Source organism: Hibiscus syriacus, unplaced genomic scaffold, assembly GCF_006381635.1.
Source record: "Hibiscus syriacus cultivar Baekdansim isolate YM2019G1 unplaced genomic scaffold, ASM638163v2 tig00110940_pilon, whole genome shotgun sequence".
Taxonomy (NCBI): Eukaryota; Viridiplantae; Streptophyta; class Magnoliopsida; order Malvales; family Malvaceae; genus Hibiscus; species Hibiscus syriacus.
The window spans coordinates 3257858-3276994 of record NW_024062923.1 but is presented as its reverse complement, the minus strand read 5'-3'; the positions used below and the strand labels follow the sequence as shown (position 1 = coordinate 3276994).

The 19137-nt window shown below is 36.4% G+C and overlaps 1 protein-coding gene and 3 pseudogenes across 1 annotated transcript; 3 read left to right on the top strand and 1 right to left on the bottom strand.

Annotated features, from left to right (window-relative positions):
* The first annotated feature begins 960 nt into the window (after positions 1–960).
* Positions 961–1112, top strand: LOC120147781 (annotated as a pseudogene).
* A 2089-nt stretch (positions 1113–3201) lies between these two features.
* On the top strand, positions 3202–8329 carry LOC120147380 (actin-related protein 2). Its single transcript, XM_039160761.1, has 15 exons — positions 3202–3384; positions 3576–3686; positions 3856–3990; positions 4084–4155; positions 4249–4327; positions 4569–4618; positions 4742–4844; positions 4938–5007; positions 5090–5153; positions 5429–5497; positions 6056–6139; positions 6708–6766; positions 6921–6987; positions 7106–7189; positions 7878–8329. The coding sequence occupies exons 1-15, from the start codon at positions 3343–3345 to the stop codon at positions 7956–7958; spliced, it is 1170 nt and encodes a 389-aa protein (XP_039016692.1). The 5' UTR covers positions 3202–3342; the 3' UTR covers positions 7959–8329.
* Positions 8330–9193: 864 nt separating this feature from the next.
* On the top strand, positions 9194–10804 carry LOC120147382 (annotated as a pseudogene).
* Positions 10805–11671: 867 nt separating this feature from the next.
* Positions 11672–18601, bottom strand: LOC120147381 (annotated as a pseudogene).
* Between the last annotated feature and the right edge of the window lie 536 nt (positions 18602–19137).

Genomic DNA, 19137 nt, shown 5'->3' with positions numbered 1-19137 from the left:
TTTTTTTTATTAATTTGTTAAAATTGTTTATGTCGAGTGAAGAATTTCAATTGAGGATCAAGATTCTAAGCTACTCAGACTGTGTCAATTCTTCTGTTCTAGCAGCAGTGGTATGCTTACATCCTTATTGATGGTCATGACGTCTATGCCTGAAGCAATGTTGACTAGTAGTGTAATAATTTCCTAATTCTGATAAAGAAAAATGAGCAATGAGCAACTTAATGTTCATGGATGCACGTAGATAAAGCTAATGAGAAAACTCCTACAACGAACAATGTTTAATGCCATGCAAAGCAATGAGCTGTTTATAGTGTTGTTTAAAGCCACTAACAAACAACAGAAGAAACAAAAACAGTGTGTTCAGTAGCAAATTGCTAGTTGGCTTTGCCTTGTTGCCCAATACTGCATATGAAAAGTTATTGGACCATGAGGTTTTCCAACTTGCAAGATCTGAATTTGGTTTAGACTCGAATTATTTTTTGACAGAAACAGAAGACATAGTGGTTGCAGACATAACAATCTCAAATTACTTAATGATGTAGCTTCGACTTGTATATAATTAAATATACTAAAAATAAATTGATTACTAAAGCTCATGAATATAGTTTAAATAAAATATTCTATGAAGTTATTAGATTGAAGAAAAAATAAATAATTTCATTCTAAAAATTTGAACTTTTTTTCTCTAATAGAATACTGATATATCTAGTAAGTTTAATGAAAATTTTCAAGGATAGTGTCCATATATGACACAATAGGGATATAAGCGAACCGTTTTCGGTGCTGAATTTCATCGGTGAACATTTTCCCAAGTTTGCTTGTGAATTTGTAAACCCCATGAATGATCTCCTTGGATGTTTTAACGGTTCTTCATGCCGAAGCAGTAGTCCCACAACGAGGAAACAATGTAATGAGCACAAGCGTGATTGTATAAATAAAAGCAGCTGGCCACACTGCAAAATACTTACCTAGACGGGGTCAACGGGTAATTATGAAGCTTCATGGTCTAGGTAGACTTCTATTGCACTTGGGAAGGGCTCTTGCCTAAGGACTCCTCAAACTAGGAGAGCCTACGTCATAATTTGTGATAGTGGGGACCTGCGCGGCCCGACCAATTCTTTATATAAAATATTCTTGTGCGCAATCATTGGGAGATTTGAATTTTTAATATGAATAAGGCTTAATATTTTATATTTATACGTTTTATAATAGAGCCGAAATGATATTTTCTGTTTTTATTCCCTAAATCGATTCAATATTTAGTATATTAGAAATATCAATTAATTTGTCAAAATACTTGATGACTGAAGAATTTCGAGTAATGGATAAAGTTGGTCAAGGTATAAAAAATGAATCACTTTCCAAATTCAAATATTAAATAAATTGATTACTACTTTAATATATAATTAAATATGTAATGATCAATCCCTGGTAAATTTAGGTTAATACTTTTGATTAATTTAAGAACATTTCAAAATTATATAAATAAAATTTAAAGATATATTTAAAATTTGACGACACCCATTACAAATTAATTCGACAATCAATTATATTTAATACCGAACATTTTATTAAGATGATATTAAATTAAAAATATTTGTATAGAGGTTTAATTTAAATTTACTCTTGAACACCTAACAATTGTTGAGAAAATGAAGATAAAAAGGGACTATTTTAGTTATTAATCAAGGTCCTTGAGAAACAATTTGAACCAAAAAAGCAAAAACGTATTAGTGGAGATTGCTTTTATTTTCAACCGTTGATTTCTTTACAAATGATGAATTTTAAATCAAAGTTATAAAGCCATAAGTATAGTCCGATATGTTTGATTTATAGGTCTGATAATTCCGGCGTTGCTCTGAAGATGGTAATATGCCATTTGATAGGATAAACTTTGATAAAATGTACTTGGGTAATTTTAGAGTATAGATTAGAGGTATGTTATACATTTGTAATATTGGCTTTTACGTTTTGATATTTGATTGGTTCTGTGACGTGTTATTTGATAGGGTGATATGTACTATTTTATCTAAAAGTATATGAACTCAAAATTTTAAAAAAGATATATAATCAAGTTGATAAGATAATTGAATTGAAATGTATTTACAAAACTATGAGATTTTGAATTAATATAAAAAATGCGTATGGTGTTAAATTTATATGTGGTCTTAATTATACGATAATGGACGCAAGTATATTAAGAAAAAAAATGTATTAAAAGTGAACATTTCGTAGTTTGATGCGATAATATGTATTTATATTTAGAATAATTAAATTACACGAGGTTTTGATATGTGTTAAATGCGTAATTTGATCTAATCATATTTGGTAATTGATAAGCAATTTGACTCATCTAAGCATAAATGTTCTTTGTTTAATAATTTCATCTGTTTCTATTGTAGCTTTATAGAATAAGTTTGTTGTACAATTCAAAGTTGACATTGAATATATTTGATCTTTGGCAATCATGAATCGTTGAGTAGAACAATGATTTTAACACATCGAGGTGTCAACTCACCACTAGATGTGATGTTCGTGAATAGAAGAAACGTATCCCACATTGCTTATGTAAGTGATATACCCGCTGTTTAAATTGACACTTAAGAGATTTGTAGCTCGCCGGGTGGAGTAACGTCCGCTTGTAACCCAAGTGGGGGCTTTGATGTGGTTGAACATTAGTCCGGTCCACTGAGTCGGGCTCATGGTTGCTTGCTTCTAGCCTGCCCGTTCCAAGCTAAGAATGACTCGTGGGATTTGTGCGAAGGCATTAGATCTCTTGAGTCTTAAAGCGTAAGGCACAGCGTGAGGCTGGTTTCACAGAGCAGCGACAATTTCCTTCTCTTGGCAGTGGAAGGATAACAGGCTGATGCAATCTAGGTCCACAATGGCTCCGTAGGCCGTTCTTAATTGAACAATCACATTTTTGGCTCCTCATTATTTAAATTATAAATTTATATTTATATTTATATTTTCATAATTTAAAATATTTTCTAAAAGTACATTGACCAAACTAATAGGAAAACATAGTTTAGTTAATTCAGTTTTTGGTCTATTAGAGCCTCAGCCCTCATGGACTGAAAATGAAGCAGCCCAAAGCCCCATTATATTAAAAGCTTTTTCGTTTTTCTTATTGTTTAAAAAAGCTTTTTTTTCCCTTCCCTTTTTGATTGATTAGAAAAAACTAATTTGGAAATAAAAGTGAAATCCGGGAAATGAGCAACCGGATTTCTTAGCGCAATTTGATTCTTTCCGCTTCATCCGATGTGATAGATAGACAGATTTGATATATTTAAATGCAGTAAAAAGCCCAAGCAGTCGACGTTTTACTTCCTCGTCTTCTCAATGGATAACCGAAGCGTCGTTGTTTGCGACAACGGCACCGGCGTAATTCATTTTTCTCTTCTCTTCCTCTGCATGAAATTGCTTTCTAATAAATTACTCAAATCACTTGATTACCTACTTTAAGATAAAATTTAGTCATTAGACAGCTTGATTTCCAAGCTTCCTCTATCATTTTTTTAAGTTTCATTTTCTTTCAGTTTACTTGACTAGGTCTGTTTAATGTTCGGTTGCAGTACGTAAAATGTGGTTTCGCTGGAGAAAATTTTCCGACATCGGTGTTTCCGTGCGTGATCGGGAGACCTATGTTACGGTACGAGGAATCTCTCATGGAACAAGAGTTGAAGGTCCTGAAATTGTTTCTTATAATTTTGCTTTTTCTTTTCCTTATTTCAAAATTTTGGAATTCAAAGATCATGTTATTTTTTTTAGATTTGGCAGCTGTAAGTTTTTTGGAGTATAGCTTATATTTACTGATTTTTTTTTCTTCATTTACATATTTTGAACTTTGGTTAGGATATTGTTGTTGGAGAAGCATGTGCTGATTTGAGACATCAGTTGGATATATCATATCCGGTTACTAATGGAATTGTGCAGAATTGGGATGATATGTACCATGTTTGGGATCACGCCTTCTACAATGAATTAAAGGTCTTCTTGCCTCTTTTTTTTTGGTTTGGGCCTCATTCATGCTATTTATTTATTGTATTGGTCTTGATTATGTTTTATGTTGTTTGTAAGCAGATTAATCCTAGTGAATGCAAGATATTACTTACCGACCCACCTCTTAATCCCTCTAAAAACCGTGAACAAATGGTTTGAAGTCCAATTTATTTATTTACTAATTGATTGAAATTTTCGAGAACTTAACTTTAGGATCTGATGAGTTGGGTTGATTTGAGATTGCAGGTTGAGACCATGTTTGAAAAATACAACTTTTCTGGTGTCTTCATTCAAATCCAAGCTGTTTTAACTTTGTATGCTCAAGGTGCCTAAGGAAATAATTGAAAGTTTAATTATCATTATATGTGCGTGTGTGCTTGTATAATATTCACGTTTGGCATGGGGTTCAGCTACTGCACTTTGAAAACAATAGAAGCTATTATAATGGCCCGTTACCAAGAATATTGTAATATTGTACTGTGGGGGTGCAGGAATCTTTGTTCAAACCATTAATGTCCATATTTTGTACCATTAATGTTGAAAAGTATTACTATGAATTGTTACAGGTCTTCTAACTGGATTAGTTATAGACTCAGGTGATGGTGTCACTCATGTGGTAAACTGTTCAACAACCCTTCACCATTGTTTTTAAGAAAGTTACAGTATGTACTAAGGTGCACCATTGCAGGCGCACTCAAGGTGAAGTCTTGAGAATAATTACTTCGGATTTTTGTCTCAGGTTCCTGTTGTTGATGGCTTTTCATTTCCTCATCTCACTAAGAGGATGAATGTAGCGGGTCGGCACATAACAGCCTATCTTGTTGATTTACTCTCACGTAGGGGTGAGGACCAATTCTTTACAAGAAAACTCGTCAGAACATAAACTACTAATGCAATTGATCATCAAATGATCTTTTTCTGGGTGTCTTTCTGTAGGTATGCAATGAATAGAACTGCTGATTTTGAGACTGTCAGGGAAATCAAAGAGAAACTCTGCTATATCAGGTGAATAATCATTTTATTTTGTTTTCTGGTTTTATGAATCTAGTATACAATTCAATGTCACATTACCTGTGTTTACATGCAGTTATGATTACAAAAGGGAATATCAACTGGGACTTGAGACTACCATCCTTGTTAAGAATTACACTGTAAGTACTTATGGTGAATTTGTCATTCCCTTGCCTGCCACAAATATTTGATTACCTATGCAAGGAACTTTATCTGGAATCTAAACAAACAAACAAAATAATCATATATTACCCTTCAGTCCTTTTTTTTCTTTTGTGATTTTTACTTGTTAAATTTTACGCACATTTATGGATTAGATCTGGCATTTGAGTTTCTCTAGATTTGGAGTAGAAAAACTCTAATGAAAAGTATTGTATCTAGACTCTAGAGTACTGACAATTTTTGTTTAAAACAGCTGCCTGATGGGAGAGTTATTAAAGTAGGCACTGAAAGGTTCCAGGCCCCTGAGGCTCTTTTCACCCCAGTAAGTACTGTAGTTCTTTCTGTTGTCCTTGACTCTGTGATACCTGTTTTACTCTGTGGTTTTGCATCAAGTAGGCTGGGATTTGAGTTCTGATGAATTATTGTGGTTGAACTAAGAACATCTAGTAAAAAAAGTATAGGGATAAACTACACTAGTGGTCATTTTTGTATAATTTTTTATTTTGATCACTCAAACTTTCAAAAGTTACATTTTGATCACTTATATTATTGATTTATTGATGATTCATGACACGGCTCTTTAATAAAAAGGGTTAATTTGTAATTTGGGGGTCATATTATTCACTCAACCCTTTTTATTAAAGTTTAGGGGGTCAACTTACAAATTAACCCTTTTTACAAATTACAAATGTGACAAGAGTTAACATCCAGATCCAATTGACCATTTTGTGATAAATCGATAATGTAAGTGACCAAAATGTAACTTTTGAAAGTTGAATGATCAAAATCAGAAAAAAAGTGACCACCAGTATAGTTTACCCAAAATATATTTGATAGACCATAGATTGTCAAAGTAAGATTTTTTTTTCTTCTTTTGTAGGATCTTATTGATGTTGAAGGTGATGGTATGGCTGACATGGTTTTCCGCTGCATTCAGGAGATGGATATCGACAACCGCATGATGGTACAAAATTATTTTTAGGCATATAGTTTCAATTGTCTAAAATTACTCTAACAAAGTGCTGAAGTTTCATGCTGTAAATCTTTACTGTGTATATGTATTTTAACGAAGCTTTGTGTCACCCTCTTTCTTTGAAGCCAATATGCTGTGTTATGTCATGTGCCTATTTCCGTTCTTTGCTTTATTTTAGTTGACCATTTTCTTCAAGAAGTTTGCTCTTTATTATCTTTTTTGTGTAAACTGCTTGTCTAATGGAGGATACAACTTCCTAAAGCAAAGTTATTTTCTAGTACACTTCCGATCCATTTGAAATGTAATCTCCTTCAATACTTTAGCATTTACTTATGAAGTCTTATCTTTAGATGTCAGGACGGTGATTTACAGATTCCAAAATGGATCATCATGAATAATAAACAGTTAATAAATCAATATCAAGTGAATTCTTGCATTATGGATAACAACCCTTTGCAAAAAAGGAAAACTGGATCCTTCGGCTTTAGTATATGTATATGTTCTTGGTGTTGGGATTTGAGTTGTTGATCTAACTTGTTGTTTGCTTTATATTTTACAGCTCTATCAGCATATAGTTTTAAGTGGAGGGAGCACCATGTACCCTGGGTTACCTAGTCGGTAATATGCCTTGTATAAAGAAACATATTCTAAGATACATTTGAAATTACATGCAGTGAATTCCAGTATCTCTAATCCTGGTTCCCATCATTCCCCCGACCCATTGTCTAGTATGGTTGTGCCTTCTTATTATAACAATGTTCTTTTGATTCAGGCTGGAGAGGGAAATCCTAGATCGATATCTTGATGCGGTTCTAAAGGGAAACAAGGATGGATTGAAGGTAATATTTCTTGCCGAAGGCAAGTCATCATTTGAGATAGGTACAGCAAAAAAAAAGTAAATGGCTGAAACAAATTTTGATGCTCATCTTTAAATTGTTTTCTCATGCTTCAAAATAGAAACTGCGATTGAGGATTGAGGATCCACCACGCAGAAAGCATATGGTGTATCTTGGTGGTGCTGTACTTGCCGGGATTATGAAGGTTCACTTCTCTCTCATTCCTAGATTTGGGCATGTATATACATTTGCGCAGCCGAAAGAAAGAGAATTATTTTTCAAATGCTTGGTTTGAGCATGAATAGGGATGGCAACGGGCCGGGTTCGGGCCGGGTATTGGTCCCCCGTCCCCGTCCCCGTTTAAAAAACCGGTACACGTCCCCGTTTAAAAAACCGCGGGGATTTAAACGGGGATCCCCGTCGGGTAATCGGGGAAAACCGCGGGGAAACAGGTATCCCCGTTTAGCATAAACGGTTATTTAAACGGGTATTGGGCCGGGTATTGGGTCGGGTATTGGGCCGAGAATCGGGCCGGGTATATATATATATTTAAATTAAATATATAAATATATATTTTTTATTTAAATTAAATTTATTAATATTATATATATATATATATATATATATATAAATAATTATTTTTAATATTTATCGGGTCGGGTATCGGGGCGGGTAATCGGGGCGGTGATTACCAAACCCATCCCTGTTCCCGTCCCCGTTTAAAATAAATGGGTTTTCCCCGTCCCCGTTTATCATCCCCGAACCCGACCCGTTTAATTCGGTTTTCGGTTTTCCCCGTCGGATTCGGGTTTTTTTTGCCATCCCTAAGCATGAATAGCATATAGCATCTGATGGCAGCTTAGAATTCATCGAAGAATATTTAAGTCTTGCAGGATGCACCCGAGTTTTGGATCAACAAGGAAGATTATTTGGAAGAGGGAATTAGCTGCCTAAGCAAGTGTGGCCCGGCTTGACTCTTTTTAGCAACAGTTCTCAATTCTTGTTGGATGTTCAGTGTTGTTCGCCCTGTGATTCCATTCATTAGCCTAGAAAACCACACACAAGGGTATCTAAGGTAAGCTGTATCGTATCAGTCGACTTGGTTAAACTATCACCCTACACCATTTGCTTATCAGACCGAGCAGCCTCTTGAGTGTTTCTCTCTTATGTAGAAGCTATATATAGTTTTACCCTACAACAAATTTTGGTTTTGATATGTACTCTAATATATGTCGTTACGGTCATGGTGTTTTTCCTTTTCAATGAGGCGTGAGCCTCTGAACTGTACTGTAATGTGCGTACTTATTTGAAAATAAATGAATTTGTCAATATATATATACCGTGACAGGAAATGGCTTTACGTAAAGTATACCAGCATTTTCCTTTTAATATGATTTTCGGCCATTGTTCAAAGTTTAGGACTTTTTGTTGATCTAATTTTTTTTCCTCTAAGCATCATTGATTGCAACATCCCAAGGAATGGTTTCGCTAAATTGCAATGTTTCACCTTACATTTGATAGGGGGAAAAAACAGTTATGTCCAATATCTTTTAGAGGTTTCCCAAATCTGCAAATGATTTAAGTTATGCAAATTTCTGCATAACTTACAGTGACAAGTTTCATAAGAAAAGAAGACACGTTAGAGTGGGAAAATGATAACAAAAGAACAAGAGATAAACCACTCCGCTTGGTGGGAAGCAAAATTGGGATGCCAACACCCACCAACCACACCCAGCCAGGCTCTCCTTGGACACGCCAGAGCGAAGATTCCATTGTCTAGTGTGTTAGGTCCCTCGACCAGTGGCCTACCCCAACCCCATATGGACCAAATCCAAATTCTTCAAAGAAACAATTTTTTGACACATAATCCTTTCTCAATACTATTCATTAGTTTTAATTTTTTTTGTATGAACCAACTCCAATGAAACACAGCCACCTGCACTTTCATGTGATTTTCATTTCCTTTGAACAAGTAAAGCCACACCATTGTGATTTCATGTCTTAATACTTCCCTTATAAATTTGTAGTCCACATCTAGATATCACAATTCATAGTTTTCAAGTTTGGTTTCTACTACTCCCTGCACTGATACTCTGAGAAATCTTTTCACATGGTTTGTTTCCTCATAATCAATAAATCTGCATTTAAACGTATTAATGGATTTCTCATGATATATTTATATGTATTATCACATTTTTTATTATTGAATCAGGGTGTAATTGAATGTTCAGCTATAATGGAGAAGCCCAATGGGAACGTGTCTTAGCTTAGTGTGAATCGAGGAGAGCCAACACTGGTATGTCCAGCTGAAGACAGAAAGGGGCTTTTACTTTCTTTCGAATCTTGACCAAAACATCGCGGTCATTGTTCTCACCATCTATTGCTTTAAGTCAAACGAGAACGGGAATGAAGATGCTGGTAAAATAATCAAGGATGCATTAAGTACTTGTTCATTATTATCCTCTAGCCGGAAGGTTAACAATCAGCTCGGAGGGTAAACTAATCGTTAAATGCACCGGCGAAGGGGCTGTCTTTGTTGAAGCGGAAGCAAACTTTAAGATGGAGAAGATTGGAGACATAAGAAAGCCTGATCCTCAGACTCTTGGAAGTTGGTTTATGACATTACTGGTGCAAAACATACTAAGATGCCACCTCTAGTGGCTCAGGTATTTCAAATTTCACCGTTGAATAATTTTCGATATACGAAAAATTCGATTCTTTGCATGATAAGCACAGGTGTTTATCACTCGATTATCTAAATGTTGAATTTTGTTTAAAGGTGACCAAGTTCCAATGTGGAGGATTTGTCCTGGGCCTGTGCATGAACCATTGCATGTTGATGGCATCGGTGCAATGGAATTTGTTTACACATGGGGGGAAGTAGCCCGAGGTTTACCACTAACTATCCCGCCGTTTTCGGACAGAACCGTTCTGAAAGCTCGAAGCCCACCTAAGATAGAGCACCTGCATCAGAAATTTGCTGAGATAGAGGACAAGTCTATCACTGTTGATCTCTACAAAGATGAATTGCTCTATAGATCTTTCTGTTTTGAGCCCGAGAATATTGAAAAACTAAAGAAAAACGCTATGGAAGATGGTGTTCTTGAGAAATGTACTACTTTCGAAGCTCTTTCGGCATTTTTGTGGAGGGCTCGGACTAAGGCCTAAGGCACTTAACATGCTGTCTGACCAACAAACAAAGCTTCTCTTCGCAGTTGATGGCAGGCCTAGATTCAATCCTCCTCTACCAAAAGGTTACTTCGGCAACGGTATTGTATTGACGAATTCCATATGCTGAGCAGGTGAGCTATCAGAGACCGTTTTCACACGCTGTGGGGCTTTTCAGGATGCAATTAAGATGGTTACAGATGATTACATGAATCACCATAGATTACTTTGAGGTTACAAGAGCTAGGCCATCTTTGTCGTCCACTCTTCTCATCACTACTGGTCTAGGCTATCTTTCCACACCACAGATTTCGGATGGGAAGAGCCTGTTCTATCAGGGCCGATTGCATTGCCGGAAGGAAGTCATCTTGTTTCTATGGCATGGAAAGAGAGGAAAAGCATAGATGTTCTCTTAGGGTTGCCAGCTTCTTCCATGAAGGCCTTCCAGGAACAGATGCACGTTTAGATAAACAACTAATATTTGCATAATGCCGTTGTCGTCTTCTCTTTGTGGAATATCGCTACGTTGGTCTGTAAGACATGCAGCTGATCAGTGAAAGAACAGTCCTGCATGACCTAGTAAAGTTGGAGGGTTGTTTTTTCGTTTTTATTATAATGCGGATTTTATATGTCAAGAGCCGTAGGCACAATATCGATCCCAACTTGCATTTCCCAGGCTTGTGTATCTTGATTTAAATTCAATCATTTGTCTTCATCAAAAATCATAATAATATTGTCTTATGTTTCATTCTTTATTCAAGAGCAAGTCTCTTTCCCTGGAACCTACAGAATAAGACATTGCAGATTAAGTGGTTGAGATTGAATAAGTCCATCCTCTATTACCCAAAAAAAAATCAAAACGCAAACGAAGAGAAACAAATACATAAGATTAAAACCAAAGTTCATTTGCATGTATCAGTTCAGATAGAAAGCATCTTGAAAAGCAATGCGAATATCGAGCAGGAGAGGATGCAAATACCTACTAATATGGCCCTCTTGTCTTCCTTAAAGAGCACCAAGAGGCCGGAAGACAAATGCTAAAGGGTGCATAGGTTCTCCATTTCTTGAATTATGCGCAGACTGGGAAATGGATAGAACCTTCACCAGATAGCAGAGGATAAAGAGGTCGTATTTTATCTTCTATAACCGGGATTAGTGTGTTAAGAAAAAATGATAACAGGAAAAGTAGCAAATGGATTCTGTAATGTGGGAATAGCATGTATACCCCGTGTTTATCTGTGATTCTGTTGACAGAGAACCTGAAGTTGCAGTCTATTTGAACCTCAGCGCTGGTAAGCAAATATCCAAAGCAACAACAAAACTGGAACAATCAAGGTTGTTGAGAGACGCTTCACATGGTGCCATTTTTGGTTCATGCTAAAGCTATGACTTGCAACCCAATGTGTATATGTCGACGAATCCATAGCTTTCCATTATATGAAACAATCAAGTGAACAAATAGAAACAAAAGGCAGCTACCGAATGCAAGAAAACACCGTTTTTATAAAGACACTAATACATCACCACGACTCACTGTTACTCAAGAATGCCCTAAACATATCACGTAAGAATGAAGGATGTCACTGTTCTACTTATTATTTTGCTTCCAGCGACCACGGCCAGCCAGATACATCTCAGGAACCCTTGAGACCATTTCAGAAGCGTGATTCTGAATCAAGACGATTTCATCTTACAATAGGAACATGAACAGAAGTTTTCTGTGGTGGCTCGTCTACCATCTTTTCTGCTATACAAGAATTAACCACATTCTAACATTCAGCATATATAAGAGAAAAGTATAAAGAAAAAAATTGCTTGCAGTGGGAAAAAGTTATGAGAAGATCAAAGTACCTGTTTTCGCTTTTGTTACAGAGGGCTGCACGACAACATGCATTGTGATGACCGCTTTAGGGAGATCATTGAAAGGTGCTCTACACTGGCCAACAGTCCTGTTTTCTCCAAAATACTCCCAGCATTATCAGCTTAATGTCATTGGCTCCCTTAGGTGCAATCTTTTGTCTAACACGTACGAAACAATTAATCCAACGTTATACAGCACGCAGACAACATTCTAGATCTTTCCTACACGCATCCCACCATAATGAAGGTTCAGAAATAATTTCCCATACTGAAGTCGGGTGCATAAAAGTAAACTCAAACAGTACTGCCAAGATAGCCATTGCTAACCTTGAAGGTATAAACATCATTCAACACAATAGAGCAGAACAAGAAGATAAGAAAACAAATAAAACATACAAAGTCAGCAATGAGAGCAGATTGTCAAATGCAATAGTAACTACTAAGTAATTTCAACCCGAATTACAACGAACAAGGCATCCAACCTATCAAAGGATGAAAGAACGAAGTTTTATGATTTGCAGAGTTAGTTTAGCGAGTATTACAAAATGGAATATGGATCAGCTTATCCTTGCATTGAATCAAAGATTAAAATACGGACAGAAAATACATATGTCAAACCACTTGTTGATCTCGGAACACGGTCCACATATGTAAATAACGTAAACTAGACGTCCGGACCTCCGGTCATTAATGGTATGTGTTGTGCAACAAAAGGATGGAATAGTAGTAGTCTAAAACAAGGGACCGAAAACCAACAGAGAATAGGATGGCAGAGGAAAACCCTGAATATCTTCATCGATTATCAGCTTCCTCCAAAACTAAAATTAATCATGTCAGAGATTAAGAATCCACTTAAGAGTTTCCAACGAGAACATCATAACCATCGCCACCTTTGTCAAAATGCCAGAGAAATTGCGGATTTCTACAAACGGCAATCAATAACCATCTATTATCGGATCTAAAGCCTCCCGGTGGCTAGCGATTCTGTCAATCAATATAGGAAAAAACAAACTGTTGGATTAAGTTATACAAACAAATCCACCTATTATTCCCAAAAAAGTGAACACTGTTAAGGTGAAACAACCTGCTAATAATGCCGCTTGGCCCTTCTAGACAATCCAACTTAAATTCTACACTCAAAAAAAAACTTGAAACAAGGGATCGAACCACAAAACTCCCCACTACATTATCTAAAAGCCATGGAGAAAATTATTCAATCAAGCCATAACTATAAAACAAAACAGCACTACATATCCCTATACCTCATTGAACAAGCTTAAATTTAGATTTAGAAAATTACAAAGCAATTTGGCATTAGAAGTAAATTCATGGTGGAAAAAGCCTTCAACCTTTGGGCCACTCAGCCACTATTCTTTCCTTGAGCATAGCAACGGTTGAAGCGGACGATATCGGAATGGACCGATATGTTGAAATTGGCACACCAAATTACATCATTAGTCAACATTATGGGTGGCAATTTGGTGGCATTAATGGGGCGGCAAAATTGATCAAATTTGGCCACCAAATTGTTGAAATTTTGGATGGTAAAACTATGCAATTAGTCATTGTAATTTAGGATATTTACAAATTAGTCCTTAAAATTTCAATTATAAATACCCTAGCTAATTTAGCTTCAAAACCATCCCAAAGCATTCTAGCTTTCTTCAAATACTAGAGAGAATTTAGAGAGTTTCTTGAGAGTTGTTTTCTCCTTTTATCAAGAGAGATTATTATTGTTTCTCCTTGATAGATTGAGAAGTTGTAATTTCTATTTTCTCATAGTGAAATTCTTCTACCGTTGCCCGTGGTTTTACCCTATTTTATTTAGGGTTTTCCACGTAATTTTGTGTCTCTTTTACTTCATTTTTATTTTCTCAAATTATCAGTTGCGATTTGCTCTATCCAATAGCCGTCTTCCGCAACAATTGGTATCAGAGCCAGATTGAATATCTGTTATTGTCTTTGTGGTTGCCACCAAAAGGTAGATCCTCCAACATAAAAAAGTAAGAAGTTATTACTCATTCTTTGAAGGTTCCAGAGAACTATTCACGATAGTGAAATAGTGGGAGCTATCCGTAAACGAAGCAATGGCAACGAAATTTGATATTGAAAAGTTCAATGGGAGAAATTTCTCATTGTGGAAATTGAAGATGAAGGTCATCCTGAGGAAAGACTGTTGTCTAACAGCTATCAGCGAAAGACCAGTAGATTTCACAGACGACAACAAATGAATCAAAATGGACGGAAATGTTATGGAAAACTTTCATCTAGCATTAGCAGATGAAGTTTCAAGTATCGAGAGACGACAACTAAGGAGATATGAGATCTCACAAACTGTACAAGGCCCATCGTTGCACAATAAAATGTTCCTTGATGAAATTATACACTACGGATGTCGGAATCTACTTCAGTAACGGAGCACTTAAACACGCTGAACACTTTATTTTCTCAGCTTACATCTTTAAGATGTACAATAGGAGAACAAGAACGTGATGAACTTCTACTTCAAAGTCTAATGGATTCGTATGATCAATCATCATCAACTTGACAAACAGTAATGTCACCAGTCTAGTCTTCGATGACGTTGCAGCTGTTGTTCTACAAGAAAATCGGCGCAAGAAGGAAGACAGACAAGTAAATCTGCATAAGCAGAAGCGTTGACAATGATGAGAGGGAGATTAACAAACGTGGCCAAAGCAGTCACAAACATGGTCGATTGAAGTCGAGAAGCAAGAAGAATTTAAAGTGCTACAACTATGGAAAGAAGGGTCACTTGAAGAAGGATTGTTGGAGTTTAAATAACTCCAATTCACAAGACAATACTGCAAACACTTCAGATGATGGAGATGCTATATGCTGTGAAGCGTCAACCACCGTGGAAGGTAGAAATAGATATGCATACATATAACTCATTGATTAAGGAGTAACATATCATGACCTCAAGAAGAGAATGGTTCCATCATTATGAACCTGTCTCAGGAGGATCTGTATAGTTGCAATGATCATGCCTTAGAGATCATTGGCGTGGGAACCATCAAATTGAAGATGTATGATGGAACAATTAAAGTTGTTCGAGATGTGCGGCACGTGAAAGGCCTAAAGAAAAATTTATTATCCTACGGATTGTTGGATAATAATGCAAGCAAGATTGAACACGGAAAGGAATCATGAAGGTGTTTCGTGGAGCGCTTGTGGTGCTGAAAGGTGAAAATATAGCTGTAAACTTGTACATGCTGAAGAGAGAGACTTTGGTAGAGCAGAAGCCTCTGTTGCCTTATGTAGTTCAGATTCAACAATATTATGGCATCAGAAACTTGGACACATGTCAGAACAAGGAATGAAAGTCCTTGTGGAGCAAAAGCTACTTCCAGGCTTAACAAATGTATCAATTCCTTTATGTGAGCATTGCATAACAAGTAAGCAGCACCGATTGAAATTCAACACATCAAATTCTAGAGGCAATGTTCTAGAATTGGTTCACTCTGACGTATGGCAAGCACCAGTTACATCCCTAGGCGGAGCAAAATACTTTGTCTCATTTATTGATACTCTAGGAGATGTTGGGTGTACCCTATTAAGAAGAAGTCAGATGTGTTTTCCACTTTCAAAAACTTCAAAGCGTGGGTGGAACTTGATTCTGGAAATAAGATCAAGTGTTTCAGAACAGATAATGGAGGAGAATACACAAGCGAAGAATTTGATGACTTTTGCAGGAAAGAAGGCATTAAAAGACAGTTCACAGTAACGTACACTCCTCAACAAAATGGAGTGGCAGAGCGGATGAACAAAACCTTGTTAGAAAGAACAAGATAAATGTTGAGGGATGCAGGCCTAGAAAAAGCATTCTGGGCAGAAGCAATCAATACCGCCTGTTATTTGGTGAATCGAGCTCCATCAAATGCAATAGAGCTGAAGACACCAATGGAGATGTGGACTGGTAAACCAGCTGATTATTCAAACCTCCATGTATTTGGAAGTATTGTGTACGTGATGTACAAATCCCAATAATCTCAAAGCTGGATCCAAATCCAGGAAATGCAAATTCTTGGGGTATGCTGATGGAGTCAAGGGTATCGCTTATGGGATCCCACTGCCCACAAAGTGATCATCAGCAGGATGTTATCTTTGTAGAAGATAAACTACAGAGAAAAGATACGATGATAGCTGAAAAGTCAAAGACTACACAGATACATGTGGAAAAGAAGGTTGAAGAGGAGATTCTTCTGAAGCAGAACCAGCACATGATGAACAAGAACCAGAGAGTTCTGAAGCTCCAACAACTCGTCAATCAGATCGTGTGAGAAAACGTCCCAATTGGCACTCAGATTATGTTTATAGAAGGAATATTGCATACTGCCTTTTAATAGAGGATGGTGAGCCATTAACATACGAGGAGGCAATAAACAGCTCAGATGTTTTCACTATGGATGATGGCGATGCAAGAAGAATTGAAGTCCTTCATAAAAATAATACATGGGACCTTGTGCCATTACCACAAGGAAGGAAGCCAATTGGTAACAAATGGGCCTTCAAAATCAAGCAAAATGGTGACGATCAAGTTGAGAGGTATCGTGCAAGACTGGTGGTCAAAAGATATGCTCAAAAAGAAGGTATTGATTTCAATAAATATTTCTCCTGTGGTTCGACTAACAACAGTTCGAGTAGTTTTGGCAATGTGTGCTACATTGAACTTACATCTAGAGCAGCTAGATGTTAAAACAACTTTTCTTCATGGAATCTTGAAGAAGAGATTTACATGCTCCAGCCTGAAGGTTTTGAAGAAAAGAAAAGAAGAACTTGGTTTGCAGGTTGAACAAATCTCTGTACGGTCTAAAGCATGTGTCGAGGTATTGGTATAAGAGATTTGATTCTTTCATTATGCCTTGGATACAACAGACTTAATGCAGACCCTTGTGCTTATTTCAAGAGGTCTGGTGATAACGATTTTGTTATTTGCTGTTGTATGTGGATGACATGTTGGTTGCAGGACCCAACATCATATTGAAGAATTGAAGGCACAACTGGCTAGGGAATTTGAAATGAAGGACTTGGGATCAGCAAACAAAGATTCTAGGGATGCAAATTCACCGAGACAGAAGTAATAGGAAGATTGGCTTTCACAAAAGAATTACTTGAAGAAAATCTTGTCACGATTCAGCATGCAAGATTGAAGCTAATTTACCCCTCTTCCTATTAACTTCAAATTATCCTCAGTATGAGTCCTAGCAGTGAAGAAGAGATGGAGATGTCTCGAGTACCGTATGTATCAGCAGTGGGAAGTTTAATGTTCGCTATGATATGCACAAGACCAGACATTGCACAAGCAGTGGGAGTGGTTAGTCGGTACATGGCGAATCCAGGAAGAGCATTGGAATACAGTAAAGAGGATCCTGAGATACATCAAAGGGACCTCAAATGTTGCATTATATTACAAAGGATCAAACTTACTAATCAATGGGTATGTAGATTCTGACTATGCAGGGACTTGGATAAAGCAAATCTACTACAGGATATGTTTTTAAAGTTGATGGTGGAGCTGTAAGTTGGGTTTCAAAATTGCAATCGATTATGGCTACATCCACAACAGAAGCAGAATATGTAGCAGCTACACAAGCCAGTAAAGAAGCAATATGGTTGAAGATACTATTGGAGGAGCTTAGGCACAATCAAAGTATGTCTCTCTGTTTTGACAGTCAAAGCGCCTTGCATCTAGCAAGGAATCCAACATTCATTTAAGGACAAAGCACATACGAATTCAGTACCATTTCATTCGTGAAAAGGTGGAAGAATGGACAGTAGATATGCAGAAGATCCATACCAAAGACAACATAACAGATTTATGACGAAGGCGATCACGCTGATAAATTTACCTGGTGTCGATCCTCCTGTGGCCTGTCAGAGACGTAAGCAACATGAAAGGTACAAGGTAGAAAGAATGGTGTGAATATGATTGTTCCAATCAAATCTTCAAGTAGGAGATTGTTGAAAATTGGCACACCAAATTGCATCATTAGTCAACATTATGGGTGGCAATTTGGTGGCATTAATGGGGCGACAAAATTGGTCAAATTGGCCACCAAATTGTTGAAAATTTTGGATGGTAAAACTATGCAATTAGTCATTGTAATTTAAGGTATTTACAAATTAGTCCTTAAAGCTTCAACTATAAATACTCTAGCTCATTTAGCTTCAAAATCATCCCAAAACATTCTAGCTTTCTTCCGATCTCATTTAGCTTCAAAATCATCCCAAAACATTCTAGCTTTCTTCCGATAATAGAGAAAATTTAGAGAGTTTCTTGAGAGTTGTTTTCTCCTTTTTATCAAAGAGAGATTATCATTGTTTTCTCCTTGGTAGATTGAGAGAAGTTGTAATTCCTATTTCTCATAGTGAAATTCTTCTACCGTTGCCCGTTTTACCCTATTCTATTTAGGAGTTTTCCACGTAAATTTGTGTCTTTTTTATCTTCATTTTATTTTCTTAAATTATCAATTACGATTTTGCTCTATACGATAGCCGTCTTCCGCAACACGATATCTGATCCATCATACAATCGGAATTTAAGTTCTACCAAGTCCTCCTCCGGCATTTGAATCTTCAAACTTTTTCCACCAAATTCAAACGAGTAAAAATCTTCGCTTGAACAGAAAATAAAATTAATAATCACTCTAAGTTCACACTAAAATGCAATGTTTTTAATTCCTACAGCAAAATCCAAACCAATAATAATAAAAAACTACACCTGGAAAATGAAAACAATAATCTTACTTTGGTTGCAAAGAAAATGCAAGAAATTGAACAGAAGGTGAAATAAAAAGAACACCCAGTTTGGGTTACCTGGAAAATGAATAACAAACCCAGATTCCAAAACTACACCTCTCCACTCTTCTTCTTCTTTAATTTACTAATTATATAAAAAGATACTGGAAATCAATTAAAAAATCCAAAATAATAATTAAAATAACAACAAAATTCAATAAAAAAAAGACGAAATTCCCGAAAAATCACTTTTACCATCATTATTTTTCTGTCAGACACTGTTTAGAGTTTATTTATCGATCTAACGACCTGCACTATGCCTTACGCCACCTTCCAGAAGGTTTTTCTTTTCTTGAGGGTTTATAT